This window comes from Platichthys flesus, chromosome 4 (assembly GCF_949316205.1).
Source record: "Platichthys flesus chromosome 4, fPlaFle2.1, whole genome shotgun sequence".
Taxonomy (NCBI): domain Eukaryota; kingdom Metazoa; phylum Chordata; class Actinopteri; order Pleuronectiformes; family Pleuronectidae; genus Platichthys; species Platichthys flesus.
Genome location: NC_084948.1, coordinates 23,696,783 through 23,722,431, shown reverse-complemented (window position 1 = coordinate 23,722,431; position 25,649 = coordinate 23,696,783). Strand labels below are relative to the sequence as shown.

At 42.4% G+C, this 25,649-nt stretch overlaps 2 protein-coding genes across 3 annotated transcripts; both read right to left on the bottom strand.

The window, feature by feature from the left end:
- Window positions 1–247: 247 nt before the first annotated feature.
- Window positions 248–19,905, bottom strand: LOC133952286 (glutamate receptor ionotropic, kainate 1). 2 transcript variants are annotated; one of them, XM_062386663.1, is made up of 16 exons: window positions 19,525–19,905; window positions 10,989–11,156; window positions 10,609–10,866; window positions 9,884–10,065; window positions 9,314–9,367; window positions 8,857–9,030; window positions 8,533–8,676; window positions 4,726–4,833; window positions 4,346–4,387; window positions 3,940–4,053; window positions 3,659–3,862; window positions 3,343–3,566; window positions 2,402–2,520; window positions 2,080–2,297; window positions 1,413–1,638; window positions 248–1,301 (listed from the first exon to the last, which is right to left on the bottom strand). In XM_062386663.1, the coding sequence occupies exons 1-16, from the start codon at window positions 19,607–19,609 to the stop codon at window positions 1,012–1,014; spliced, it is 2,610 nt and encodes an 869-aa protein (XP_062242647.1). In that variant the 5' UTR covers window positions 19,610–19,905; the 3' UTR covers window positions 248–1,011. The 2 variants fall into 2 exon arrangements, with proteins under 2 accessions (XP_062242647.1, XP_062242648.1); XM_062386664.1 differs by lacking the exon at window positions 4,346–4,387 and having other exon boundaries at window positions 249–1,301.
- Window positions 19,906–22,402: 2,497 nt separating this feature from the next.
- LOC133951968 (claudin-8-like) lies at window positions 22,403–23,607 on the bottom strand. The gene has a single exon (XM_062386228.1). It carries the CDS (start codon window positions 23,517–23,519, stop codon window positions 22,422–22,424), a length of 1,098 nt encoding a protein of 365 aa, XP_062242212.1. The 5' UTR covers window positions 23,520–23,607; the 3' UTR covers window positions 22,403–22,421.
- Window positions 23,608–25,649: the final 2,042 nt, after the last annotated feature.

The window sequence follows — 25,649 nt, the reverse complement described above, 5'->3', positions numbered from 1 at the left end:
AATATTTTATCATAAGGGTTTTATAACGACATCTGAGGAATCGCTGCAAATGTTTACTCCCGGATATCAGGGTCAGCATCGGCCCCAAACAGTCCATATCAGTATAGTGCAGGTTTCTTAACAATAACAAGCAAACCTGAGTTGTGTGAGCCCTGTTACAAAAAATAGGAAAACCATGTTTAGTTCTTCTCCGATATTTCGTGGATGAAATCGAAGGTTTTTGCGATCACGCGTCTCCCCAGTGAAGCCAGAGGTCGAGCGTGCAGCACAAGCAAGTGATCAAAACCGAAACAAGCAGAAATGAAGGGTTAAGGGTGTAATGTTGTCACGCAACTTTTATCTTTCTGAAACAATTCCAACATGACGAAAACGTATACATGCTTGTTCATGAACTTCATGATATAAAAAGCAAAAAAAAAAACAAATAAAAACAAAGTATAAGACATTAAGCAACTCGATGAAATTCAGAGGGAGCACTCATTCATTTAACGAATCGGACACAACCGAGTAAATCAAAAGAGGCTTTGAAATACACGAGTACACACAAACATGGTAAGAAGTAGTGCTGTTATGTCCGTGCGCTATAAACCTACTGCAAACATAAAGATACCACTTCACCACCACTTCCCCACAACATCATGGCAGGACAATGACATGTTTTTTCCACACAAAACCACAGTGTTACATTTTTTTTTGTTGTTTTATATTTCGAAAAACAGAAAAGGCCAAGATGGTCAAGTGTCATGATGTCAGCAGTCGACAGCCATCCGTCGTCATAGAAAGGGATTCGAATGAAAAAATCTTCCACTCGGGAACAAAATGTTCATGTGCTCTACGTCAAAACTACTAAAAATACTAAATTCTGTGTTAAAAAGTCATTCTGTTTTTTTTTTTGATTGTAACAATGCAGTTCAACACATTCAGAACCTATTTTGTTGCTGGCCCAGTGATTTACTGCAGTCCTCTGACGACACCAGTGACAGACGTGTGGAAGGTTCCTGACAGTCTGTGTTAATACTTGTTGTGCCATTCGCACTGGCCCACACTCACCTCCTCGATGTCCAGGTTCTTCCTGGATTTGTAAATAAACTCTCCGATCGCTACAAACACCGAGAGCACTAGTCCGGCGGCGAGCACGATAAAGATTCCTCCGATGTTCTCCACACCGAGGGCGCTGGCCTCCTTGCTGTCCTCCTCCGGGCAGCCATTGCCCCTCCACCACTTCTCCTTCATCATGTGCAGCTTCCCCTCCTCCTGGAGCTGCAGGATGGCGATGGTGACCTTGTCTCTGTACGGCGAGCCTGCAACACACATTATTTGAGCCATCACAAGCCACCTGCACTTTGTTGTTTTGTTGGGAGCATTTGTTGATTAGCATGGTTAGCGTGTCAGTTGCTGCTCGTGTCTCTTACCGATCGGGGTGCCCACCCCGTAGCCCTTGGAATCTATCAAGCCTCCGATCTGGGTGAGGTTGCAGTTGCGCTGGCTGATGTACTCGATGCTGGTGGACTCCATCAGGAGAGCGTAGTCCGTGGTGAGGACCCTCTGGATTCCCTCCCGGTTGTTCTTCATCAGGGCCGTGTTTTTCCTGCTGCTCATGAACGCCCACATTTTCTCGTAGGTGGAGATCTTGGATTTCTGTGGAGTCAGAACCAGGATTAATGGGAGTTTAGAACAGAACGGGTGATGTTGATGTTTCTCTAATGTTTCGGAGAGTGAAATATCTGCTGACTGGAGCTATCGTCTTGATGCATGGCAGGCGATGGTATGTGCAAATCTGCCAAGTTCAGATAAACTGGTGCTGCAAGCAAAACAATAAATCATTGAAATCTTTATGAGAAATTGCCCACAGGTTGTATTATCGGCTGGATGTATGTGGAAGTTTCTGGAATAACCTTTGACCCTCCTCTTTCTTCCTCGACCTCTGTTGATACTGTAAAGATCCTGCTGCTGTAATGACTGGTGGCTGAAGGGTGAAACTTGTCAGGCTAACTGCACTCAGACTTCTGGTTGTTCAGCCCCCCTCTCACTGTTGTACTGGGACTTTCCCAGCTCACTGCACAGCGGAGAGAAGGTCACCTTGAAGAAGGTCATGGTGGAGCCGTCTCTCACGGCGCCGTACTCTATTTTGGTTTGCTTGGCCAAGTCGTCCGCGGAGTCGATCGGGGAGTCCATCCTCTCCACGGTGAGGAAGGCAGCCAGGTTGGCTGTGTAGGAGGAGATTATGATCAAAGTGAAGAACCACCAGATTCCACCCACTATCCTGGTGGAGAGGGCCTTAGGCATCAGTTCAGATCCTGTGGGACGACAACACCAGACACATTATGAATTCTGCAAACACATAAATCATGATAATAACGTCTCAGTTGAAGGTGGAAGGGTAAAACGACAGTAAGCCTACCCTGCTGCATCAGAGCTCCCACTCCAAACCAGACACTGTTTATCAGAGTGAAGTTGTTCTCCACCACGTCCGAGTCGGGGTTGCAGGGGTGGGGGTTGTACCACTCATAGGGAGTGAACCTGAAGGAGAACAGTCACAATTTATTGAGTTAAACAAAGAACCTATGATGATTAGAACATTTTCAAGTCTGTGGCAACAGTTTATGATTGTGACCGACATTTAACCTCAGTCCCGACTCTTTTTAACAACAAATATCGGCTGGTATGAAAACTTTTAATTCAAGGAAAAGGGAAGATTTATAATTCAGGTTCCAGATATTTGGTTGTTTTTGTGTTTTGTTTTCATTGATAAAGTTTATGGGTGAATATTAAAATATCAAGCTTCGATTTCATTTCATCATCATAAACACACCGGTCATCATATTCTTTTTTATGTATAAATTGGCCAATATATGTTGATAAGAAATTAGCCTAATATTTATTGATTGATTTATCTTTGAATTTTTGACCCAAACCAGCATGCAATAAATCTATTCATCCTTGTTGCAGCCAAATCTGATTAATGATTCATAACTGCTCTGAAATTCTGCTTGTAGTTAATGAATGCTTCTTTGATTGTAACTATATTGTAACACATTCTTTGTTATCATGTGTGTTGAGCTTATTATACATAGAAACTGGGTTTATCTAATCAGGAAACAAGGGACAACTTATAAGTGTAATAAATTATCCTTTGCTGCTAACTGGCATCACTTTTGCACTTCTGGTTAGAGGCTAAACTGCATTTCGTTGTATAAGTACTTGTACTGTGCAATGACAATAAAGTTGAATCTAATCTAATCTAATCTAATTTAGTAAATCATATTCATGTATTTTTTTGCAAAAAATGTAACATTTGTGGGTCAAATCAGGTTGTTTGACTATTTTAACTTTTTCTCTTACCTGGCAATGACAAACAGCACACAGCTGACTCCCAGGCAGGCCAGCAGCACATACATCCAGATATCAGGAGAGAGCGGGTTGAGGAAGGAGAACACTCCCGGGTTGGTGCCGTTGGGTTTGTGGTACAGGATGCTGATCCCCAGTGTCATGAAGGGCTTGGAGAAATCTATCACCTTCTCCCTCACATATGTGATGGTGAGAGGGGCCACGGCGAGGTCAGCCACCTGGTGCAGAACAGAATTCACACTCAGACGATGCCGCCACTCGCTGGAAATGGCTTTTCCCCTCCCGGTGAAGGCGACCGGTTGCTACTCACGTGATCGATGAGTTCCCGCACCATGCCGTTCCACTCGCCCTTGTCGTTCTGAGCTCCATATTTTCCGTCTGTCACCAGCTTCACCTCGTAGGAGAAGCCCAGGATGTTGGAGAGCTCCTTGAGCAGGTCCAGGCAGTAGCCCTCGAAGCGGTCGTTCCCATACAGCGGCTTGTCCGACTTCTTATACATGACGTAAGGGTTTTCCTGCAAAAAGACCATGTTCGTTAATTTCAACAAGACACGGCTGATCTGAAATCCGGTCTGATATTGATTTTCCTGACCAGGATAGTTGTGACGATGAGGGTTCTGTTGGCCATGGAGTCAGTCACATTTGTGGAGGAGTCCTTGTTGCTTTCTGTTAGATTAAGGCCTGTTTGGGAGTTCCACACACCAATCTGTACACAAACAATACAACCGAGTGAACACAATGATCCTGTGAGTCTCAGTCAAATGATGAAGTTAAAAAATGCAAAGAAGGGAACAAATCAAGGAGAAGGAACAAACGTGGAATCGATAGCAGGGGAGAGAAAACAGGGAGGAAAGGCAAAACACAATCTCTTCTCACGTCCAGTGAAGGAATGTTGAACATTTCTTCAAACCAGAAACAGGGCAACGTCACAGAGGATTTAATACATTGAAAATAGTGGCGTTCATCCTTTAGTCTGCCGGGGCAGCCAAAGTACAGACCTTTTTCCACACTTTATTCAGGCGGCTGCTGCCTGCGATCGTCTTGCAGAGATAATAAGAGAGAAAGCGTTTTAATCACAGAGCCCTCGAACTTGAAAAGTGCAACAGACATGGTGAACGTTTGGCTTCCAGAGCAGCATCATCTCGATAATTAAAGGAACTTTCATTATGACAGATACAAGTGGCTACAGAGCAAAAAAGTTCATTTTCAGAGGTTTTGAGGACACAGATTCACAAGATCTCTCTATGTTTCTGTGAATTGTAATACAATTATCTTTCTACCACTCTGGAAACACACAGTGAACAGCAGTGGCCGTGTTTGTCTGTTTTCGTCGTGTGCTCCGTTCAGCGCTACTTGAGACACGGGTCACAAAGTTCACCTTCTCCAAGCCGTCCTCCTTGAGGCTGATCACATCCAAATCGAACTCTTTCCGCAGGCCGTCCGTCTTGTTTATAATTATTTGTCCCGTCAAGCCGTTCCACTGAGCCTGTGGCGGGAGGGAGGGCAGATAACACAAAGTCACACAGTCGCCTGGAGAAAGAAAATTAAAACAATTCTAATAAATAAAAGCTGATGAGCCCTCTGTTAACAGTGACAAAAGCTAACAGCATCTTTATGGACATTTTGTTTTTGGCTGGAATCCTCAGTGGAGATGTGTAGTGGCTGTGATGACAGAGTGGACGGGCAGGGCCTCTGTCTGAGAGGAGAGCAGCGGGGGGGCAGCGGCTCTCAGGGATATTTGAACGCAGCTGCTAATGAAGTGAGCTGCAGCTGAATAAGAGTCCGGTTAGATCTATGTTACACGACAGGCGACGCTGAGAGGGGAGATGGTCAAGCTTTGGATCAATAGTCTTCGTTCAGCCTGCAAGGGAAACAGCCAAAGGACCAATTTGCACAAAATAAATAACGTAGATCCAAGACCCTGAAAACTAATTTTCCATCTAAACAGCAAGTTTTTCATGCACATCAGAAGTAGGTGAAGTTCATCCACATCTTCACGATTCTGCCTCCACATCACATTCAGACGAGCCGTGATTTAATCCCGAGCTGATGAAAAGACTTCAGAGCTGTAAACAAGAACTCGCTGCTGGTCCCTCATTAACATATGATCACTGGAAAACTGGGTTACTTTTGATGATCCATACAACTTGTTGGTGTGCGCTGCTTGTGTATTCTGCACAAACACGAGTATTGGCTGCTGGAGGAAAGAGGCTCTCACAAGAAACCTGTGGGTTTCTGTGAGCGGATCTAACAGGGACAAACCGTTGTTGTGTTTGAAAAGGGACCGAAGGGGAAGTTCTCAAATGTTTTAAAGTATAAGTACAAGTTAAAAAGCAAACATTTACTCAAGGTAAGTAACACAATAACCTTTCTACTTGAGTTAAAGTAAGTAAAATATAATAAAAACAATGTGCATGTGTGTACAGATATTTGCTTTTAGATGTAGGAGAGTAATACCCCAAAATAAATGTCAGAGGCAGCGTGAGGGACACAAACCAAGAGAAAAGGCCCGAAACACACTGTGGAAGAATAAATGGATTTTGAGTTGAGGGGGAGTGGTTCGGGGATCTCAATAAAATCGAATAATCAGGGTAAAGTAGTTCCATTTAGTTTCAATGTTATTAGACAGAATAATCCAAACTCGATATTCTGTAAAATCTTTTATTGTTAGAAATCAATTTCAGGTGAGAAAAGCAGATGTGACACCTTTTGTATTTCATCCTCCTCTCCATGTCCTGAATCAGAAACTCTCTATCATCTGACGTCAGGGAAATGAATTCAGTTCAGTCCATTGGAACCCAAACAAATCTGAGTCATTAATAAATCTAAACCCATCCTGCCTCTGCACTGATTCTCAAGTTAAAGGTTTGCATCAGAACAAAGGAAAATGCAGATCACTATAAGAGTAGTTCTACTTATTGTCATGTGCACAAACACAATATTTAAGTTGGAAGCAGACAACAGCAGGATTTGGAGTTTTCGCAGTGACCGGGTATCGCTCGGGGGAGTTGCTCTTTGATTAGACCGCTTCACACAGTCTTATTGCACACATCTGTGAGACCTACATGACCCGTAAATCCAGATTTATTCCTGTCATTAAGTCTCTTTTTTAAATCCTCACCAATCACAACTGTCTCTGTCTCGACCATGTGTCGGTTTCATTACTGTTCACGTGGCGAGGACATGGATCTGCTCGGGATCGGAGGATCCAGATGATGCACAGGATGACGGGAGATTTCCACACAGCAGTGAAACCGAAGTGAGACCACAGTGTCACATTGACATTAGAGAGGAAAACTGAAAAATGTAAATAACGAATCTCCTTTTCAACCTCCGCCTTCAAGCTTCTACTACACATGCATCTGTACAGGAGAACAAGTCAAGAGCACAAATCTACCAGATTCTTCTTTTTTTAATCTGTGAGGTTCATGGAAAGCTTAAAAGAATATCAGATGGTAATGTCAAATATTGTGAATATAATATTTGTTTGTACTCTACTTGCATGAAAGAGAACTGGAATATATACCTCAACCAAGAGTACCGCTCTATATGTAGGGTTACATCTATCAGTTATCGGTTTCTTCCTTTCCCTGAACCTCACCCTTCCACAGGGAAACAGAAATTAAATTTGCAAACTGCATAGTGGACGTCATCGATAAAAAAACAGCTGCAACATCCTTGAAGCGGATCAAGGATGTTGTATTTATAAAGTGAAAGACTGAACACAGACTAACTGTTACTCTCCGGTGGACAAGAAGCTCATATCTGGTGCTTTAGTGTGTTTGTGTACAGACAAAAAATGCTGATCGCAAGTCTAATTATAGAAGAAATATCTGCTGAGGCCGTGCGACTGTAAAGTTCATTAACTCCCACTCCGCTCTGTGCTGCTCTCGCCTGGCATCGCCCGTGTCCTTCAGCATTCTGTCCCCACTCACAACTGAGAAGCTCATTAGAGAGCGCAGTCTAACAAGGGAGCCTATTACCAACCCAGACAGTGACGTTTGAGTTTCTCAAAGACTCTGAGCTGCAGCACATTCAAGTTGAACTAAAATAACTTGATATTGGATTTAAAGGCTGTGTTCCAGTAGGTTTATGTAGAAGTAACTGTAAGAGGGGAAGAAAGTAAGATACCCTGGATATGTGTGAGGCCATCTTGCACTTTATGTCTTTGAGGTTTCCCAGGGGGTTGCATCTTGTGGTGAATCCTCTGAGGTTACGCCACTTGATTTAATCCCGGACAACTTTGTTGATGTGCAGTAATTTGTTGCTCCTTTTGCATCATCCACGAGATTTGCGCTCCCCTTTCTCCCATTTTCTAGTTTTCCTGTACAGACCAGACTGTTGATTTCTGCACCAAACATTGGATATCTGATACTCTCTCTATCTTTACTCCTTATATCAACATGCAAACAATTTATCCTCAATCCAACCGGCAGATCTCATCTCTCTGTCAGAGCCATGTGCAACACACACATGGAACCAACACACTAATATTAAGGCTGAAACATGGCATTTTATATTATTTTAACCTGAATATGATGAAATACAAAGAGTCAAGAACAAAATCTTGATGCTGGTGGTCTGAACATTATTTCATAAGAGCTGAGACCCTTCTACAATTGAACTGGGAGGTTTAACCCTGAACAGAGAGTGACAGTGTTTGCTTTTAAATCTGTTTCTGTTTCACTATGTTCTCATTCCACCTACGCTCAGATCAATGGTTCATATAAGGTCATATTCAATAACCTAAGATTTATAAACAGGATACAAAGTATAACACCATTTCATACTGAAATTTCAACAAAACATTTCGTTTGTGGAAATGAATTCTGTCTAAAACCTTTCTTATCCTGTTTGCATGAAATATTCCTACAGATCTATAACAGTATGAATAATGCTGCAGATCTCAGTGGACAGCCGTCATCAGTAACCCACGAATCTGAGAAACCACCGACACATTTAAATCAATCACCATTGCGCTCAGCACATCTGATCCAACTCTTGTGTTTCTGCTCTTGCACCCAAGCAAATGAAACAGAGGCAGCAGGCTATGAAACGGAGGGCTGGATGGCTGGATGGCTGGATGGCTGGATGGCTGGATGGCTGGATGGCTGGATGGATGGATGGATGGCTGGATGGCTGGAGGGGGAGAGGAGGGTGTCACACTTTCATTAACCTCACTCACGTCTTTCAGCATGTTCATGAAGCGTGATCCAAAGCGCCAGGGCTTGTGTCTGTGGCACTGGAGAGAGCTGACGGTGAGCTGGGCGGCACGCTGCGAGGCGGACGCCACCATGTAGACGGCGTCGTACATCAGAGCCGCTTCAGTCTGCAGGGAATCAAACCATCGACACATCAGGGCTGTGGATGCACATGCACGGCACCCTATGGTCTCATAAAGCCATGTGTTTTTAAAGGAACCAGGTTCCGTGTTGATCCATCTCCATCCAGAAGCCTTTGCGTAATCTTGCTCACAAACCAACAAACAAACAGGACAGGTTGAACTCACCGTCATCATCCCCTCCATCATTCCAGTCTCAGCCTTGGAGGGAGCCTGCAGCCGCTCCATGGCCCACCTCTCCACCACTGAGGCCACCTGGGGGCTGTCGATGTTGAGCAGCCTGAACCCCGTCATGTTGACGCCGCTGTAGCGGTACGGCTCCAGGTCGAGGGCGAACAGGTCCTGAGGAGGAAGAACATCAGGGCGGAGTTAACGCTTTCAAACAGACCCTAAAGAGGATGTGACTTATTCAGCAAGGGTAAAGGGAGAGTTGATTAAAACGGTGAAACGATAAATACGGTACAATAACGCAGAATTATGCCAAGGACACTGAAAACATCCAGCAATCTTATTATAAAACAGATTTTTGAATTCATCTGCACTTTCACAGGATAGAATCAAACTTAATGAAGACAGAGGAAAAAACAACCTTCATGTAACAGGAGAGGAAAAGTGATTTTCTCACCAGTGTGGTGAAGAAGAAGTGGTAATACTCCGTCATCATCCCCATGGACAAGATCTGAAAAAGATGAAAGAGGAAACGAATCGTTTGTAGATTCACACATTTTCACTCCAGCCAGGAGAAGTAGTTCTTCCATTCAGGCCACTCAGCCAAATGTATATTTATACCCTTGGGCTCGTCATCTGATTTGATTTAATTCATTTTCTGTATTTGCTTATTACTTTCTGTTTGCACGGTTTTCACATTGACAGTTTGCTCGTGGATAGTTTCGCGTCCAATTAATCTTCTGTCGCGTTTGTTTCTGAATGTTTACGTCTGGCTCGGAAATAGGCTCTGCTTGGATTTGGAAATGAACATAGGATTTCTGAGGGGAATGGAGTTTGACTAATCTTACACATGGTAAACATTAAACCAGCAGGCAATGAAGAAATGGGGGGGGGGAGCAAATGCAGCAATAATTCAACTGGATTTTACGAGTTAAAACTGTGTTTCAGACAGAAGATTGGATTTTAGGTTTGAACTTATGAGCTAAACCCTTTGACCTCTGTTCAATTTGATGGGTCTGTTGTTTACCTGCTTGAGAACATCAGCTGATGTTTGGTAAGAGCAGTCGAATATGACGTAGAACTCCTTCCCCTTCTTCATCTCTTTGAGCAGAGGGCGGGCGTCTTTACTTCCTGTTGGCAGCTGGCGGATCTTGATCTTGATGCTGTATCTGGACGGAGCTTTGATCAACTCTTGCAAACGAATCAGCCCTTCGATTGAAATAGAAGAAAGAACGTTATGAAACTCAACAGTCACATTTTTCAAAACAAACCCGCAGACTGTAGGTATTTAACCGAAACATATTTCACATATCTCGCAAATGGTTCAGTTTAATTGTGACCACTAGGTGGCAGTGAAACCTTTAATAGAAATCATTGCGTTAATCAAGATTTAGTGCAGGCTTGTCTTGGGTGTATTTATCGTTGAAGAGTGATACAAACCCTTTAAGATTGTTCGTAATGACTCTGCGTTGATTAATTTCATTTAACAGTTCCTTTGAGTGACCACTGGAGGGTGTGTTCTTAACACAAACACATTAAGAAATACAACAGTCATAACTAGCAGCTAGCAGCAGTTGGCTACAACCACGTAAACAGTTTATAAACACAACAAGGTCATTTCATGTGCTGATGGCAAAAACTTATGGGAGAAGCAGTTGTTGAGATTTTCTTGGCTGCAAACTCGTCCTTATAAATTATGTGCATTATGAATTTCCTGCCGGAACCAACACCCCATTCCTCATCTTCACTCACCAGTTGCGTCCTCGTACACCACGGTGACCGTCTTCCACTTGTAGTACTGCACGATGTCCAGCACGGAGCGGCTTATGGACGCGTACTCCGGGTAGAGGTTGATGAAGAAGCTGTCTCGGTTGTCCACCGACGGGTGTTTCCATCGTGTCTGGATGTGGGGGACTTCCAGGGCGTTGCAGATGGACTGGACCGCGCTGACGGATGAGCTGTGCGAGGGGCCGAACACGGCTCCGACGCCCAACGCCAACTGGTCGCAGGCTGAAGACACAGGAAGTGACAAGATGGGGAGAAAATGAAAAATGACCCAACAACAGCACGGACACTGGAGTCAGCAACAATCTTCTTTCAGGTTTTTCCCTGTCAGATGAGACGACGCTTACCTCTCCTCGAGGCCTCGAAGCTGTCGAATAGGTTTATTCTCTGGATGTCATAGGTCAACGTGGTGTTTGGCATTAAGGTCCGGTTCCTGTTTATGTTGGTCACAGCGAATTTAAAGGCCAGCTCTTCAACACTTATGGGCTCGTTTTCAAGTGTCTCGAAGATGCCGCCTGTAGGAAGAGGAGACACGGGGATGGAGATAGGATTAGACAGTGAACTCGGTTCCCTTAAATTCAATCTAGATGCACCAAGTTTCACACTCTTATAGATAATAGTTCCCTCAATACTCCTGGTTTACTTTTTCATCAAGATCTATGAGTCTGTTGGATCTCGCAATGTTAAAGAAAGTTCCTCAATCCGCCGTCTGTTTTGGAGGAACCGGAATTTAACGGGCTCTTCCCTGATCCTTTGTGGAAATCCATTCCGTTGTATTTTCGTAATCTTGCTCACAAAAAGAAAACAAACAAACCAACAACCAAACCAATGGACAGGGATGAAAAGACAATATTCTTTGCTATAATATTATTGTCATTCAACTAAATTACTGACATTTTCTTAAAGTTTGAAGGTTATCATGTCTGAATTGGTCCAGTTGCATAAGTTGGATCCATTGTCTTGTGTCCTTCCATCACATAATACTAATAAAGGGCGAGGCTGAGACGACAGGATTTAATCTCCTTCGCAGAAAAGCTTTACGGACTTCGCTCTATTGACATGGCCTAATTTTCACTCGCTGACAGAACAGCTTTTATAAAAGTGCCGGACGATTTAGTTTGGGAAAAAACATTCAGTTCATTGCAGCTCCACAGTTAATGTTTCCGTACCCGGTGATACATCATCATCGTCGCAGACATTCAAAACCTTCTTCTGTCCTTTTAATGTCAAAACATTAACTCACTGCCGCTCTGCAGATAAACAGCTGCATCAATTCACCTCATATTTGCAATCTTTTTTAATTTTCATTAACAGTCTGCTATGATGGAATCGTATTTTAATGTGCAGCTACCAGCTCACGATTTATCACATCGCAAAGACAAGCTCCAAAACATAATGTAATTTAGTGTAAAGAGGTGAAGGACTAAGTGTTTCTGCTGCGACTGCCAAGACTCTCTGGCTTAAAACAAACACTCACAAATACTTAACTCTCTGAATACCTGTTGTCTTTTTAGCTTATGCACATATTATTTACTTATTTATTGAGTATCTCAAGTAGATCAATTGTGTGTTAAACTGTTTTGCTGTAGTCGCACAATGCATAAGCTATAGTAATATAGATTGACTTTTGTTTTATTGCTATTGATGCAATAAGTATTGACATTGATCATTATTATTAGTTAGATTATTTTATTTATCAGACTTATAACATTAACTCTACAGTCTTCATTGGATTGTATTGAATCATTGTTCCGACTAAATATACTTAACTGATTCTAGGTCAAAGCAGGGCAATAAAACAATATCAACTCTATCATAATATAATGTTAATCAACAGCAATATATATATATCAATATATTGCTTATGCATTCTCCAAGCACAGGGAGGAGCTATGAAACATAATTCATCCACCTCGAATCTGCAGAATTGTTTGCTCAACCCTATTTAACCTTTTTTTATTAAAATTAAGTAATCATATAACATTTGTTGTGATAACTATCAATATCAGCTGATTTGTTTTTATTCTATCTTTTATCTTTGGCTGTATCACAAAACCCTCATGTCAAAGCTACAGTCACATGGATTAACACAGAGCCAGTGTTTACATGTAGAAACTGTATCTTAGCAGAAAAGACTGAGCATCATTTTTTCATTTACTCAATCCTACTTAATCATCACACATGCAACAGGGATTTCTACATCATGTCTGTCCACCGAGTCATTATTTTAAGTACTTTTCATAACCAAACCAAAGTTTAATCACATGTATATTCATACCCGGGGCTAATAATCATGATTCATTGATTGACACGTTTTTCATCAAGTTTTTAAAATGTCTGAAATAGGACAATTCACATTTTACAGTACTGAAGGTGAGGTCTTAGTTAGTCTGATAAAAAGTAATGACAGGAAAGGGTCAAATCTTATATTTTCTTGATGACGTTTCAGCACTTAATTGGCTATAAAACGGATTATTAACTCGTCAATTGATCAACTAGTAGCTTCAGTTATAGGGGACGGACAAAACAGCAAAAAATTATGCAGATCGGTGGATATTGATATTAAATGTCTTGGTTACAGCTTAAGATTTCTAATAGTGTGTTCTAAAATTTTTTAAAGAAAAACAAATATCGGACAAATTCAAAAGGCACCAAATTCAAAAACCACAGCACTGTCAAAATTGAATTTACACACAATCACTTTGCAGCTGGAAGTGTGGGTGCCAGGAGGGGAGGAGGAGGAGGAGGAGGAGGAGGAGGAGGAGGAGCAGGCAGGAGTCGTTTCAGAGTTGAGAAGATCATTCTGAAAACCATCCAACTCTTAATCCAGAAAGATGACAGGTCTAGCATGCCACGGCTTCATGCTAATATGGACGTATATAACAAGTACATACAGTGATTTTATGTTTCAGTTACATAAAGCGCAGCATGAAAAACATTAGGATTAAGGCCATGAATTGTCACTGGATTGTCACTGGATTGTCACTGGCTTGTCACTGGCTTGTCGCCCCCTGCAGAGGGGCGGGCAGAGTCGTGTGAGATTCACTGTCTTTATCCCTGCTGACAAACGCAGCTGCATGTCCAGTCCACTAAAGCCTTCCAAATGCAAATCATTCAAAACATCTTGGCCTTCACTGATTGGATACATTCAGGGCGAGATGCTTGTTCTCGCTGTACAATAACGAGCGCGTCGTGCAATGAGAGAGTTTTCAAGTTTGCCACATTCACTTGGTTTTTCAAAGAGAGAGGCAGAGAGGACGTTACTTTTTAAAAAGCTCGTCCATTTTTCCCGAATTATAAATCAATAATTACATGAACCATGAACTCCCGTCATAAAGACGCCACTTCAATGTCGCAATAGTTTGCAAATGACCTCGCTTCAACGCCGAGGCTACAGATGGAGATGGGTCACTGCTCTCCCGAACGGCCTTTTTGAAGGATTGCCTGTGAAATTGTGATTGATTTGGGCGCAGGAAAAGCTCTCCCCTGAGACCTTGATTGTGAATGACCTTCTTCTTTGGTGTAGCATCGCCTCAAACCCCAAACTGAGAGAGCTTTGTCTGGACTCCCTGGTCACTAAGAGCATGCTTAAAGTGCCAATCCTAATTATGGTTACCAAGCCTCAACGAGCAGCTGCTGGGACCTGTTAAAAGTCCTTCATTCTGTAGAGTATGAAAATATCCGGGCAAAAAAAACATCAACCCTCTAAATTTAGCAAAATAATACATTCTGTAATAACACCTTTATCATGACTTTCCTACAGGGCGTTTTTAAAATATGAAAAATGGATTTTTAAAGTGCAGCACAGACCTTATTAGGGATTCAGTGACAAAAATAATTCGAGTGGCAGCGTCACAGCATCATTTCCAATCACTGATTTTGTTTTTCTCACACTCAGCTAAAATAACACACTTGTGCGAGAGGCCAAAACAAAAATAGCTGCATGCTTTTCTGATTCACATGTTTTTCTGCGGATGAGCTTGAATCACACAGGCGTCCTAAGGACCTGTGTCCTATATGAATCTACAAAGTCCATTAATAAAACTAATGCAGATGACGATAACATTGATAAGAGAAAAATAATTTGAGAAGCTCATCTGCTAAAATATCACGATAGAAAATTAGCTTATGAATTCAGCTTTTATCTGAGGTTTTTAATTTGATGTTGATATTACAAGCCAGTCTGTTTAATTTGTTTAGATGAATAAATGTAACCTCATTAAAAGTCCTACAATAGGTCATAGATAACTGAGGCTAATTGTGAGTGTTTGGTGCAGCTTTTATATCTAAAGTGACCTAGATGAACAATTCACGCTCATAACTTTCATTGTCAGCAGAAGAAAAACACAATAATGATTTTATTGCTTTGTTCACTTATTTATTTCCCCCCTTTGAATCGGGCTTGACAGTTACAACTCATAATGAGAGGAAACACATTCATCTCCCCTCATTTCCACTTGAGATAAGAATCTTAACTTTCCGCTTAAAGTATAATGAGTTTCTGGATTTCCAGAGAGCGACGCGGGGGCGGGGGGGCTTGTTTGTCTGCAGTTGAGCTTCTAGACATGGCCAATAGAAAATATTTATATCGTTTAAAAGTAACTGAAATCCTTTGAAGAATACACATTATTGATATGCGGTACCTTGGTTGGATATCCACTAAATTAGGAAAAGAGTAATATGTATGTTAGCTTAGTTATTTTGCATCAGAGCGTTAAGGTAGTCTTACAGGACTCTGTAAATACCACAGTATGGTTGACCCCCATCAACCATCCAGACGTCTGTAGTGGAGCAGTGACACTACGTCACCTCATTTTGGTAAAATTGAATTCAATGAGTTCATGTGGTTGAAAACCGAGGCAGGAAATCATGGTCTTATCTCTACAGGCATTTTCAATTAAAAAACCTCACACACGCACACATCAGCAGAATGATTAAGTTTGTCTCTTCTCAGGGCTTCGACAATTACGGTCCAGTTAGACTGGGTCAACGTGGACGTCCGGATCCGTGTTGAACGCTTTCCTCTGTCTTTCAGACAGAAGACGGACAAGTCAAAGAAACAAATCGCAGAATAGTTTCTGATAATTGGAATTTAACCAGCTGCTTCAATAATGTTCCGCTGATACAATATTTCACCTGTGGTGAATCCACACAAGTTTTAAGAGACAATAGATTTATCAGCCGGTGTTAATTGTTTTACACAGATATATAAATGTGTGTTATATGTGGAGCCCTAAATACAAACTGACAAGAACTTTTTACAGTTAAATAAATGTCTCCTGTCCATCAACTATGTGACGAGTAAGCATATTTTTGGTCTTATTACTTGTTGATCACCATATTTATATTATCTGTCCTGCTCTTCTTCAGATAACCTTCAAAAACCGAAGGTTTACATTTTATACTTAGAGCGATACTTCAACTTCAGCATGAGTTTGATGGTGCATTGACAAATCTGCTCCGGCTCTATGTTAAACATCTTTTACACCAAAATATGCGTTTATACGTGTTTTTCTCTTTTTATATAGACGCACCGAAAACCAAACTGCTCTCTCAACTGGCAGTCTTGCCGACATAATGAGTTCACCCGGAGTTGTGTTACCATCGCTGCCGATCTGAGCCGGAGACGATTAAAAACGTGTCTACTGAGCCATTTGACCCGGGAGTTCGATGCCAATTGAATCCATTCCCATTACAAACAAAAGCCAGATGTTTGTTTTTTGACAAGTGGAAAGTTGGTTTAACGTTGGTGATGGGGTTCCAGCAAGTTCAAGGGTAATGCTCCTCTGGTTCAGGAAGCTGAGGATCATGGGTAATATGGTGAAAAACCACTTCATCGCTTGGACACAACAGAATCACCAAAGTTTGGCTGCAGAGGGCGCTGTTGCTCAGTAAAAGTCACATAGTGCTGCTTTAATGTCACCACTTATCTCAGGTACATGCCTCCACTCTGATGTGGGAGAAATAGTCTTAGAATTAAAACACGATTAGGATATATAAATATATATATGTATATATATATATATAGTAAATAGATACATAAATCCTGTATGTACAAAATTGCATGGGCTCAGTTTTCAAGAGATGCAGATATAACAGGGAGAAGGAATCTCATACTTGACATGAGGATCAATCCACCCACTCAATCAGAGCTGCCTCGGAAAATTCATACTTTAGTAATTACAAGTTTGAACTCGAAGGTGTTGGTAAAATGATAAAAAGAGAAAATTCATCCTCACACATAAAATACAATTTATGCAATTCAAAAACACAGCTTCACGATTAATGAAACCACTGAAGAAAAGACAAACGAAAACTATTGCCGTAGTTGCCCTTAATTACTTAAGGGCAACTATGGCAATATTATTTTCAGGATCACTGAGCTTCCATCTAATCTTTAATAGGCCAGACAGTGCTGTGGGGTGATGCATGCTGGGAGGTCACGAAAACAAAAGCTTCTGCTCTGGCTGCAAGCAAATTCTGATAAACCCCGTGGCAATGCTTTTTTTCTTTTTTTTTAGAGAGACTTCTATTCCTCTGCCTTTCAGAGCTCAGAGGAAAAAACAATCAGATCTATTTGGCTTTTAAACCCAAAGTTCAAATCAAGAAAACGATCCTGATTCTCATCTGTGGATTTTCGGTGACTCTGCTGTTATCACATGAAGGGGGCTCTTTTAAAGAGGAGGAACACAATGACGTAGTGTTTTGCTGTCTCCCCTCTCTCCGAATCCTGGGTCGGTTCCCAGTGAGACCCCCCTCCCCCCAACGCCCCCTCCACCAGCACCACCACCAGCACCACCACTCCACCCTGGGCCCATGCCAGACTGGGAATGAATAAGGAGGCCCCAGCCCCGTCTACTATCTTCGTTTGATGTGGGAAAACTGAGGTTTCTCTGTTTGTTGCTTGTGAGCCACCATGAAAACATTCAAACAGAAAGATAGATAAATCTGCATCAGATTTCACAAATTCATAAAACCTGCCAGCAAACAGGAAATTGACCAGCAGCAAAGTAAAGTGGAGGCCGAGTCACAAGCTGCTGCGTCTCTGTGCTCTCCCCAATGATGAGATTTGGCCGTTGCCTAAGTACCATATTTGGGGGAAAGAGACTTTCTGCATAAAGAAGATTAGTGTTAGTTGTTTAAGGGCTCGGAGAAGGAGATTTACCATTATTACCGATCCCACTGGGGGGAAAAAGAGTGAATACAATCTGATGCCAACGCTCGCCAGGACAGAGAAATGTTAATTGAACAGAGCCACACACCATATGGGAGAGATTATGATGAGTGAGGGTCATGGGGAGAATGACAAAGATTAGATGGGCCTGGGAGAGTGGTAGATGATTGAGGAAGATTAACAATACAGAGCACAGATCGGGATTGTCAGAGCAGGGAGGTGGCGCCGGCCTATTAGCCTCGGAAGTTATGCAACGCCACGAGTCTGATTTGTTCAAGTCTTCAGAAGTGGAGCAAAATTTGGGGGAAAAAATTCCCAGTGGCTTCAGGGCATCGAGCCGAGCGGCGTCCCGAGGCCCCGATGGAACATTATTTGTGATGCAATCTTCCAACCCATGAGAGGAACAGTGGGAAACCAATGGGAGAGGAGGAGAGAGCCTTCATTTGCAGGCTGGTTGTTTCAGAGTTACATCAGAAAGCAAAGTGGGGAATATGGGAGCATCGGAGCAAGAAGCTCAGTTTGGGTATTTTGCAAACGTAGAGTGAGGTCGAGAACTTTGCCGATTCTGGACTCTCATCATGCACCCACATGCATATGCATCGAGTCTAAATAAGCCCAACCCTGTCAGCAGCCAAACGGAACAAAGTCCCACTCTTCATTCTCTAGCTCCGTATCCATTTCACATGCGTCCGTGCCAAAGACATCATCGTCATGCCAGCAGTGCATGCTCTCAGAGGCAGCAGTCGTCCAACTTAATCACTCATCTGCTGCTGACCTGCTCTGTCGACATGGATGGGCAGAGAGAGAGGGAGAGGGAGAGAGAGAGAGGGAGAGAGGGAGAGAGAGAGAGAGAGAGAGTGAGAGCGTGAGTGAGAGAGGGAGAGAGAGAGAGAGAGAGAGAGGCTGGCGTTGGCCAACCAAACTGGATTAACATGATTTTGATGAAAACAGAGTCGTGGACAAGCAACCCTCTGCCCTCGGTTCTTCCTTTAGGAGCAGAAAAAATAAGAAACAATCCCATAATGAGATGTGTAGAGGTACTGCACATCAGAACCAATGGTAAACGTCTGTAAAAGGACAATATTTTGGCTGGGATGCTCAACGAAAGATCCTTATTGAATAATGTATTTCACCATGTCAAATTCCTTGTTTGTGCAACTTACTTGGCCAATAAAACCTGATTCTGACACAGATTGTGTCAGTGATGATTAGAGAGTAGCCTACAGTGAGAAGAGGGTTCAAATTCAACATATACATGACATTTAAACACGTGAAGACACCATAGATGCAGAGGAGCCCACATAGCAGTGACACAGTGGCTCACTGTCGGGGGCCTTAAATGAATTAAATGGTGTGTTTGGGTTGATGGAGCAAAGAGTCAAAGGTTATCCTGCAGCTGCTGACTTACCCACAGCAACCGAGCTGCACAATCTGAGGAGATATCATCGCACAACCTCCACATGTATAATATCTGCATTTATTCATGGTCATGGTTATAAAAATGAAGGTCGTGCCACAAAAGTCTGACTCTTCTCTATTTTTAATCGGAGACACAAGGGAGTTCATTATGCATTTTAATGAGGTAACGAGGGTCAGTGTGGCTCTGGTGATCACAGGGTTTATTAAACCTGGTGAGTGCACACATGTGGGAGTCTGCAGGAAAACACAGCAATCACACAAATGCACTGACACGTCTCCCCCCCACTCACCAATTCTCAGGACCTGCTGCGAAGTGAGCCAAAACTCTGCCATAAAGTACAGCAGTGGAAATAGCAGTCCCTTCCCTTTCGCCATGGTCCTCCCTCCAGAGTCGAAAAGAACATTGATATCAGTTACTCTGCCCTCGGTAACTCATGCTGGTAACTTGCCAGTCCTGGTATCCGTCACAAAAATAAACTGGCATCTGACCCACATCCATTCCTCACACATAGTGATGAGAAAGAAAAAAAAAACAGGAAAAAGACACTCCACTTGCAGCTGTCAGAAGAACTCCAGTTTCCCCATTTCTACAATCCTTGGTGTGCCAGTGAGGGTTTGCTTCCCATGTTTCACTGCTCAGACATCCCTCTGGTCATGGTTTTCTTTTTGTTTCCCGGTGCACACTTGAATTGAAGGCTGCTACTGAAGAGGAGGAAGAGGAGGAGGAGGAGAAGGAGAAGGAGGACCGTGCACCCTGCGCCCTGGTGCCAAGCTGGCGAGAATAGAATACAGCAAGTGTGGGTACCACTTTCAAAATAAAAGCTGAGTTGGCAGCAACAGAAAGAGCCACGATATCTTTGATGAGAAGTTTCATTTATTTCATCCGTTAATTAGGATTTTTTTTAAATTAAAACAAGTGATATTTGTAGTTACATGTATATATTTTATTTATACATTACTTTTCATTAGTCACGGTGGGAGCTGATCGTGGAAGTTTATGGCACTTTCTTAACAACCGAATGTGACAATAAAAATTAAGTGGAAAAAAGCAAATATTAAAATCTATAAAACTGGATTTTAAGAAGAGAGAGGCCTGGATGCCACCTTTAGTTTTCAACCTTGACCATTACTCACAAGAGGTCCTCAATTAATTTGTCATTGCTGCTCCCTTCATCTCTATCAGACTTTATCTTACGTACAATTACCTTAAACATAGACACACTTTTCCATTAGGTTTTGGACATTTAGCCTAAAAACTTGGTGTAAATGACAAAGGTCCAATTTGAATGTCGGGGCTTACGGACACTTGGATGACACCACAGGAGGATTTTGTGTTTTTTGTTAGGTTTAAAAAATGTGTCACTTTCACGTCAATTGTCTTATCTGCAACGCTGTTTACAACTGAAACTCCAAACGTGTTTTGTGGTCTCAAACCCTTCTCATCCCTTCACTGGCAAAGTGGTGACTAAATGATGAGTGAATTTAAATTTTTGGGTGAACCATCCCTTAAATAAGCTTCTCTCCTGTACTCTACCAGGGTGATTTTATATATTTTTTCTGATCTTGTGTTATTTATCCAACTAATTCCCATTCATTCAATCTACCCCAATCCCATAAGCTAAATTAATAACGATAACCATTCTTGGTTATTCTGCTGGTTGATAAAAGATATAATGTGAATGCTTTTATTATGAAGTCCCTCCTGCCCTGTTCCGGGTTTGTTTCCGGCTGAATTGACGCATGTGAGCATCTCTCCCGTGCAGGCGCTCGATTGAGGGCACAGCCAAGCCTCTGATCCGCAAACATGGATACGTCCTGAAGATTAACTTCAAATCTGGCAACGTTCGACCTCGACAACGTCTTTGCTTCGGTACACCGAGGAATGATTAAAATCTTTGCTCCAGTCCTGATGGAAACGCAAAATCTAATCTTCAAACTGGTCAGTGTCGCTCCCCTCGACGATTAACTACCTCAAACTGTTTCTGTGACACAATCTCGTGCCCAAATAAAATGTGTTCACATTACCTTAATCCACTTTGCTCGATTCCTCGGCGCAGAGAGGTTTGGGTTGAATAAAAACTTTTGTTTGCACTGGTCCTATAGGTGTGATAAGTGATGATGCTGCAAACCACTTCTCTCCAGCCAATGGAGAAGCATCAGGGGTGTGGTGGTATTTTGGGGGATAAGGATAATCTCACTCTTTTTTTAATTCCTCGTAAATTAGCCTCATTAAACATTGCTTTAATACACTGTAAAATGAAACTACTCGTTAAAGTGTAAATTACCTTTTTAGACAAAACAAACTCAATTTTAGAAATTTCAAAAAAGAAAACCCTAATAAAGATTCAAAAAGGCCTGATGGACGACACAATTAATCACTCAATCCACCATGTTTATCATTTGCTTTTTATATATTATATCAGATCCTCATGTTTTTGGTTCATTGCCCTTCATAGGAAATTCTCCAATTAGAGCTCAGCCAACTCAGGACACTCATCCTGTTCGCTGGTGCCATCTAGTGGTGGATATATACAGTGTCTACGGTTGACTCAGGCCACCGCAGACGCAAACACAACACGTGCAGTATTTGGTGTTTTTGATACTAAGAGAACTTCACATATATTAAAACCTAGTTCCGTACAATAGATTAATAATTTAACATCAGCGCCACATACAAGAGATAATTACATCAGCCCTGTACATAAGCAAGATTTATATTATTACTTGAGAAATTCATTAAAACTTTGCTATATTAAAGAAAATAAAAATAATCTCTTGAATTAATCAATGGATGTTTTTTCTTGACCTATACCTCACCCTCACAACAACTTGAAATAAAACTTGTTCATAGGTATTCGTGTTAACAGACAAAAGAAGTAGGTCCACTTTGATAGTAAGAAAACCACATACAATGTTTACATTTAAAACAAAACAATAGCACATATTAACATTCAAAAGTTATTTTCACATATCCCTTATATTTGTCGAAGTATAAAAATGGCGAGGCCATTAATTGTAGAAAATGAGTAAACTAAACTATTTAATCCGGGCATCATGATAATCCAAATATAAACAGAGATAATTCACTGTCACCTTGCAGCTAAAGCAGTTGTGATGTGGTAATATAAAAGTATAAATAAACCTTGGTGTTTGTTGTTTAATCAGCCCTCACCCCTTCTGATTCTGTTTATATGTATACACCGCCAACACCACTGCTCCTACTGTGAGACCCTGGATGAACTATCGATTTGTCATATCCTATGAAAATAGGAGAATGTGGAACCGGGTTGAAGCTGGACTGGTAGGACATGGTGGGGTTGCCTGCGTAGGCCAGTGGATAGGGTGGGGTGTTGTGGCTTAAGAACAAAGAGTTTGCCGGAGCATACACGCTTCCAGGATTGTTAGAACTCCTCATGGAGGGATGGTGAGCCAGACTAGCTTGATATAATAATGATGCGTTTTCAGGCAGACTTGGGTTATAGCCAACAGGAGAGTTGAATAGTGCTCCTTGATTTGTCATTCCTGGAGGGAAGGTTTCCAGTTGCATAGCCAGTTGAGGCCCGGCTGAGCCACTGCTCCGCAGAGAAGGAGGATACGAAGTCGATTTGATGCTTGAAACACTCGGGATGTGATTGTACCTCATCATATTTGGGTATCCGGGTGCTGGCTTGTAGTTTAGCAAGTGGTCTGGGTGGTACACGTCAAATGAGCCTTTGTCCGAGGGCAACCGGCGGCAGAGAAACAGCAATGCTGAGGCGAACAGGAAGGCGCTGGTCACCCAGCCGATGTACAGAGCCTCTCCCAGCTCCCTCCTCTGAGCGTCAATCAGCAGAGGATTGTAGAAATCTCTAATGATGACGTGACCCGTCCACGACACAGGGATGATGACACAGAAGCATGCCAAGAGCTGCATAACACCTGCGACCATCAGGATTACGGTCTTAGCCCAATCGTTACCCTGAAGACAGGAAATGCACCGCATCCCCGCCAGAGCCACGAGGAGCCCGAGCCCCGCCAGGGCCACAGAGCAGCACATCAGGCCCCTGGACGCCTGCAGCTCCGCCGGCAGGAACAGCAGCGAGTCGTACACCTTGCACTGCATCCTGATGTTGGCTTGTCGGTAGCAGTTCATCCACAGGCCCTCCCAGCGGGTCTCCATCACAATGATGTTCTCGCCAATGAACGCCGTCACCTTCCACATGGGCATTCCTGTGGTGGCCGCTGCGCCGATCAGCCCGACCAGCCCCAAGCACATCGCAGCTATCTCTGAGACTCCCTGAGGCATCGTGCAGCGTAGGAGAATCCAGCTGGGTCCAAATCGAGAAGTAGAAAAAGCTCACGGCGACCTACACTCCTGACGCTTTAGTACAACATCTCCGGTACAGAGCGTCTTCTCCTCTGAAGCAGTCTGTTTTCTGTTAGAGACGATTTGTTGTGGGAAAGATGCTCTACTACCACCTGATTGGCCAAGAGCGATGGGGGTGAAGAGGATCTCTGCTTGTTTTGTGTTTATGGTTCCTCAGGGCCCCGACCTGTATCTGTGCCATCAGCTTCTCCAACAGTAAACAATGACAAGACAATACCAGGACTCACACACAGAAACGTTTTTTGTATCAATTATCATGTTTTAATTTTCACATTGTACTGTATGTGATAACAATTCAGACACAAACAAATATACCCTGCAGCACATACGCTCCTCCAGTACTTCTGACGTCCACAGGGGAGCAGAGATGATCCACAAGTCAATGGAGCAGGAGAGGAAGCGCCTCACAAGTGATTGATTGTTGAGGACCAGATGTATATTTTCAGAAATGACAAGTCAACATATATTTCATATTTGTGTAATTCCAGAGATGCTGAGAAGGCACAGCATGGACAAACAGCTCCTTAAAGAACAACTAAACCACTTTCTTCATCTGAAAATCAATTTACAAAGGTATTTAGTGGTGTGGTTGATTAATTTTGGTACAAATGTTGACATTTTAGTGCAGAATGTTTGAATTTGACACAAAATGTGTTAAATATGCATTGTGACTGCCCTCTACTGGTTGAAACCTGGGTATTGCAGCTGAGTATTTGGCTGATCTGGACTAAAACTGTCTCAGATTGTGGGATTTATGTTACAGCTTCAAACATGTTCGTTGATGTTATTTGAACCCAGAGACTGACTCCACCCTCTCTCTGACTTGCATGGCCTACGAGAGGTGTGACTTTAGGGGGGGAGGGACAACTGAAATGGACAACCATTGTCCTCCACACCAATGCCCATAACAGGGGATTCCAGAGGGGGAAAGTCCTCCACTCTAAAAGAGTCCCATAGATGCCTTGTGATTCTGTGTCTCTCTACATTGTTGTTTTGTCCTGAGGACATCAGAGACAACTGAATCGTCCTCCCTCTTCTCCTCAGTCTCTTTAGCATTTTTCAAAAGGAGGCTGGAGTTTAGCTCAGACCGGGGGGGGTGCGGTTACACTTAAAGTTTAGTGTAACATTAATAAACACCCAATCAATTCAAGCTGCTATTAAACTCACTGAAATTGAAATGACACGACCCTGTAGTTCAGATAGTAACTTACATGACTGAGCAAAGGTTTTCTCACTTTTCAACCAGGAAGTGAGCTTAAACAAGTTGTGGCCTAATAATACGTTATCTCTATTCAAAGCGACTTGCAAATTCTGATCAGGTGATTCCCGCTGTCAGGTCATCTCTGTCCGACTTCATCACAAACTCGCTGCTCTCCGGCTGAAGCTGCCTCTGAGTCCACGCCTTCCACACACAGTCTTAAACCTGCATCTCGTGTTGACTCAGTACCATCAGTTAACAAGCGCCTCCAGGGCATCATGCCTAACTTCAGCAAACAGACACAAACACACACACAATGTTCTGAGTTTAAGACTTGAATGTCTGTAACTCTCACGTCAGTCCTCACCGACATGTACAAATTCTTTCCCTGTGGTTCAACTGTATTGGTTTTCCTTTGTGTGTACTTTTGCTAATTCTGGCCAAAAACTGAGAGGGAAAGTCAGTGAGATCATCTGTCACATGATTGTGTGTTTGTTTTGTCAGTTAATGTTGGAGGTAATGTTGAAACACCTGAAATATTAACATTGTAACTGCGCAGCTTACATGTTCCACCAACAAATTTGCATTTCCACAGTTAACACAAATATGAATGTGCCACAAAATTTGTTGCTTGAACAATGCGTGGACTGTCACAACACATATAAAGAAATGTTTTAAACCTAATGTACAGGAAACAATTTTTTTGATAATACAACACACTTGAAAGTAACAGAAATTACTGGCTTCACACAGACGTGGTTTTACAATTGCTCTTCATCAAAATGTTACGTACACCACAGACAATATATTAAAGCAGTTGATTTAAAACGGACGTCACTGTGAATTTGATT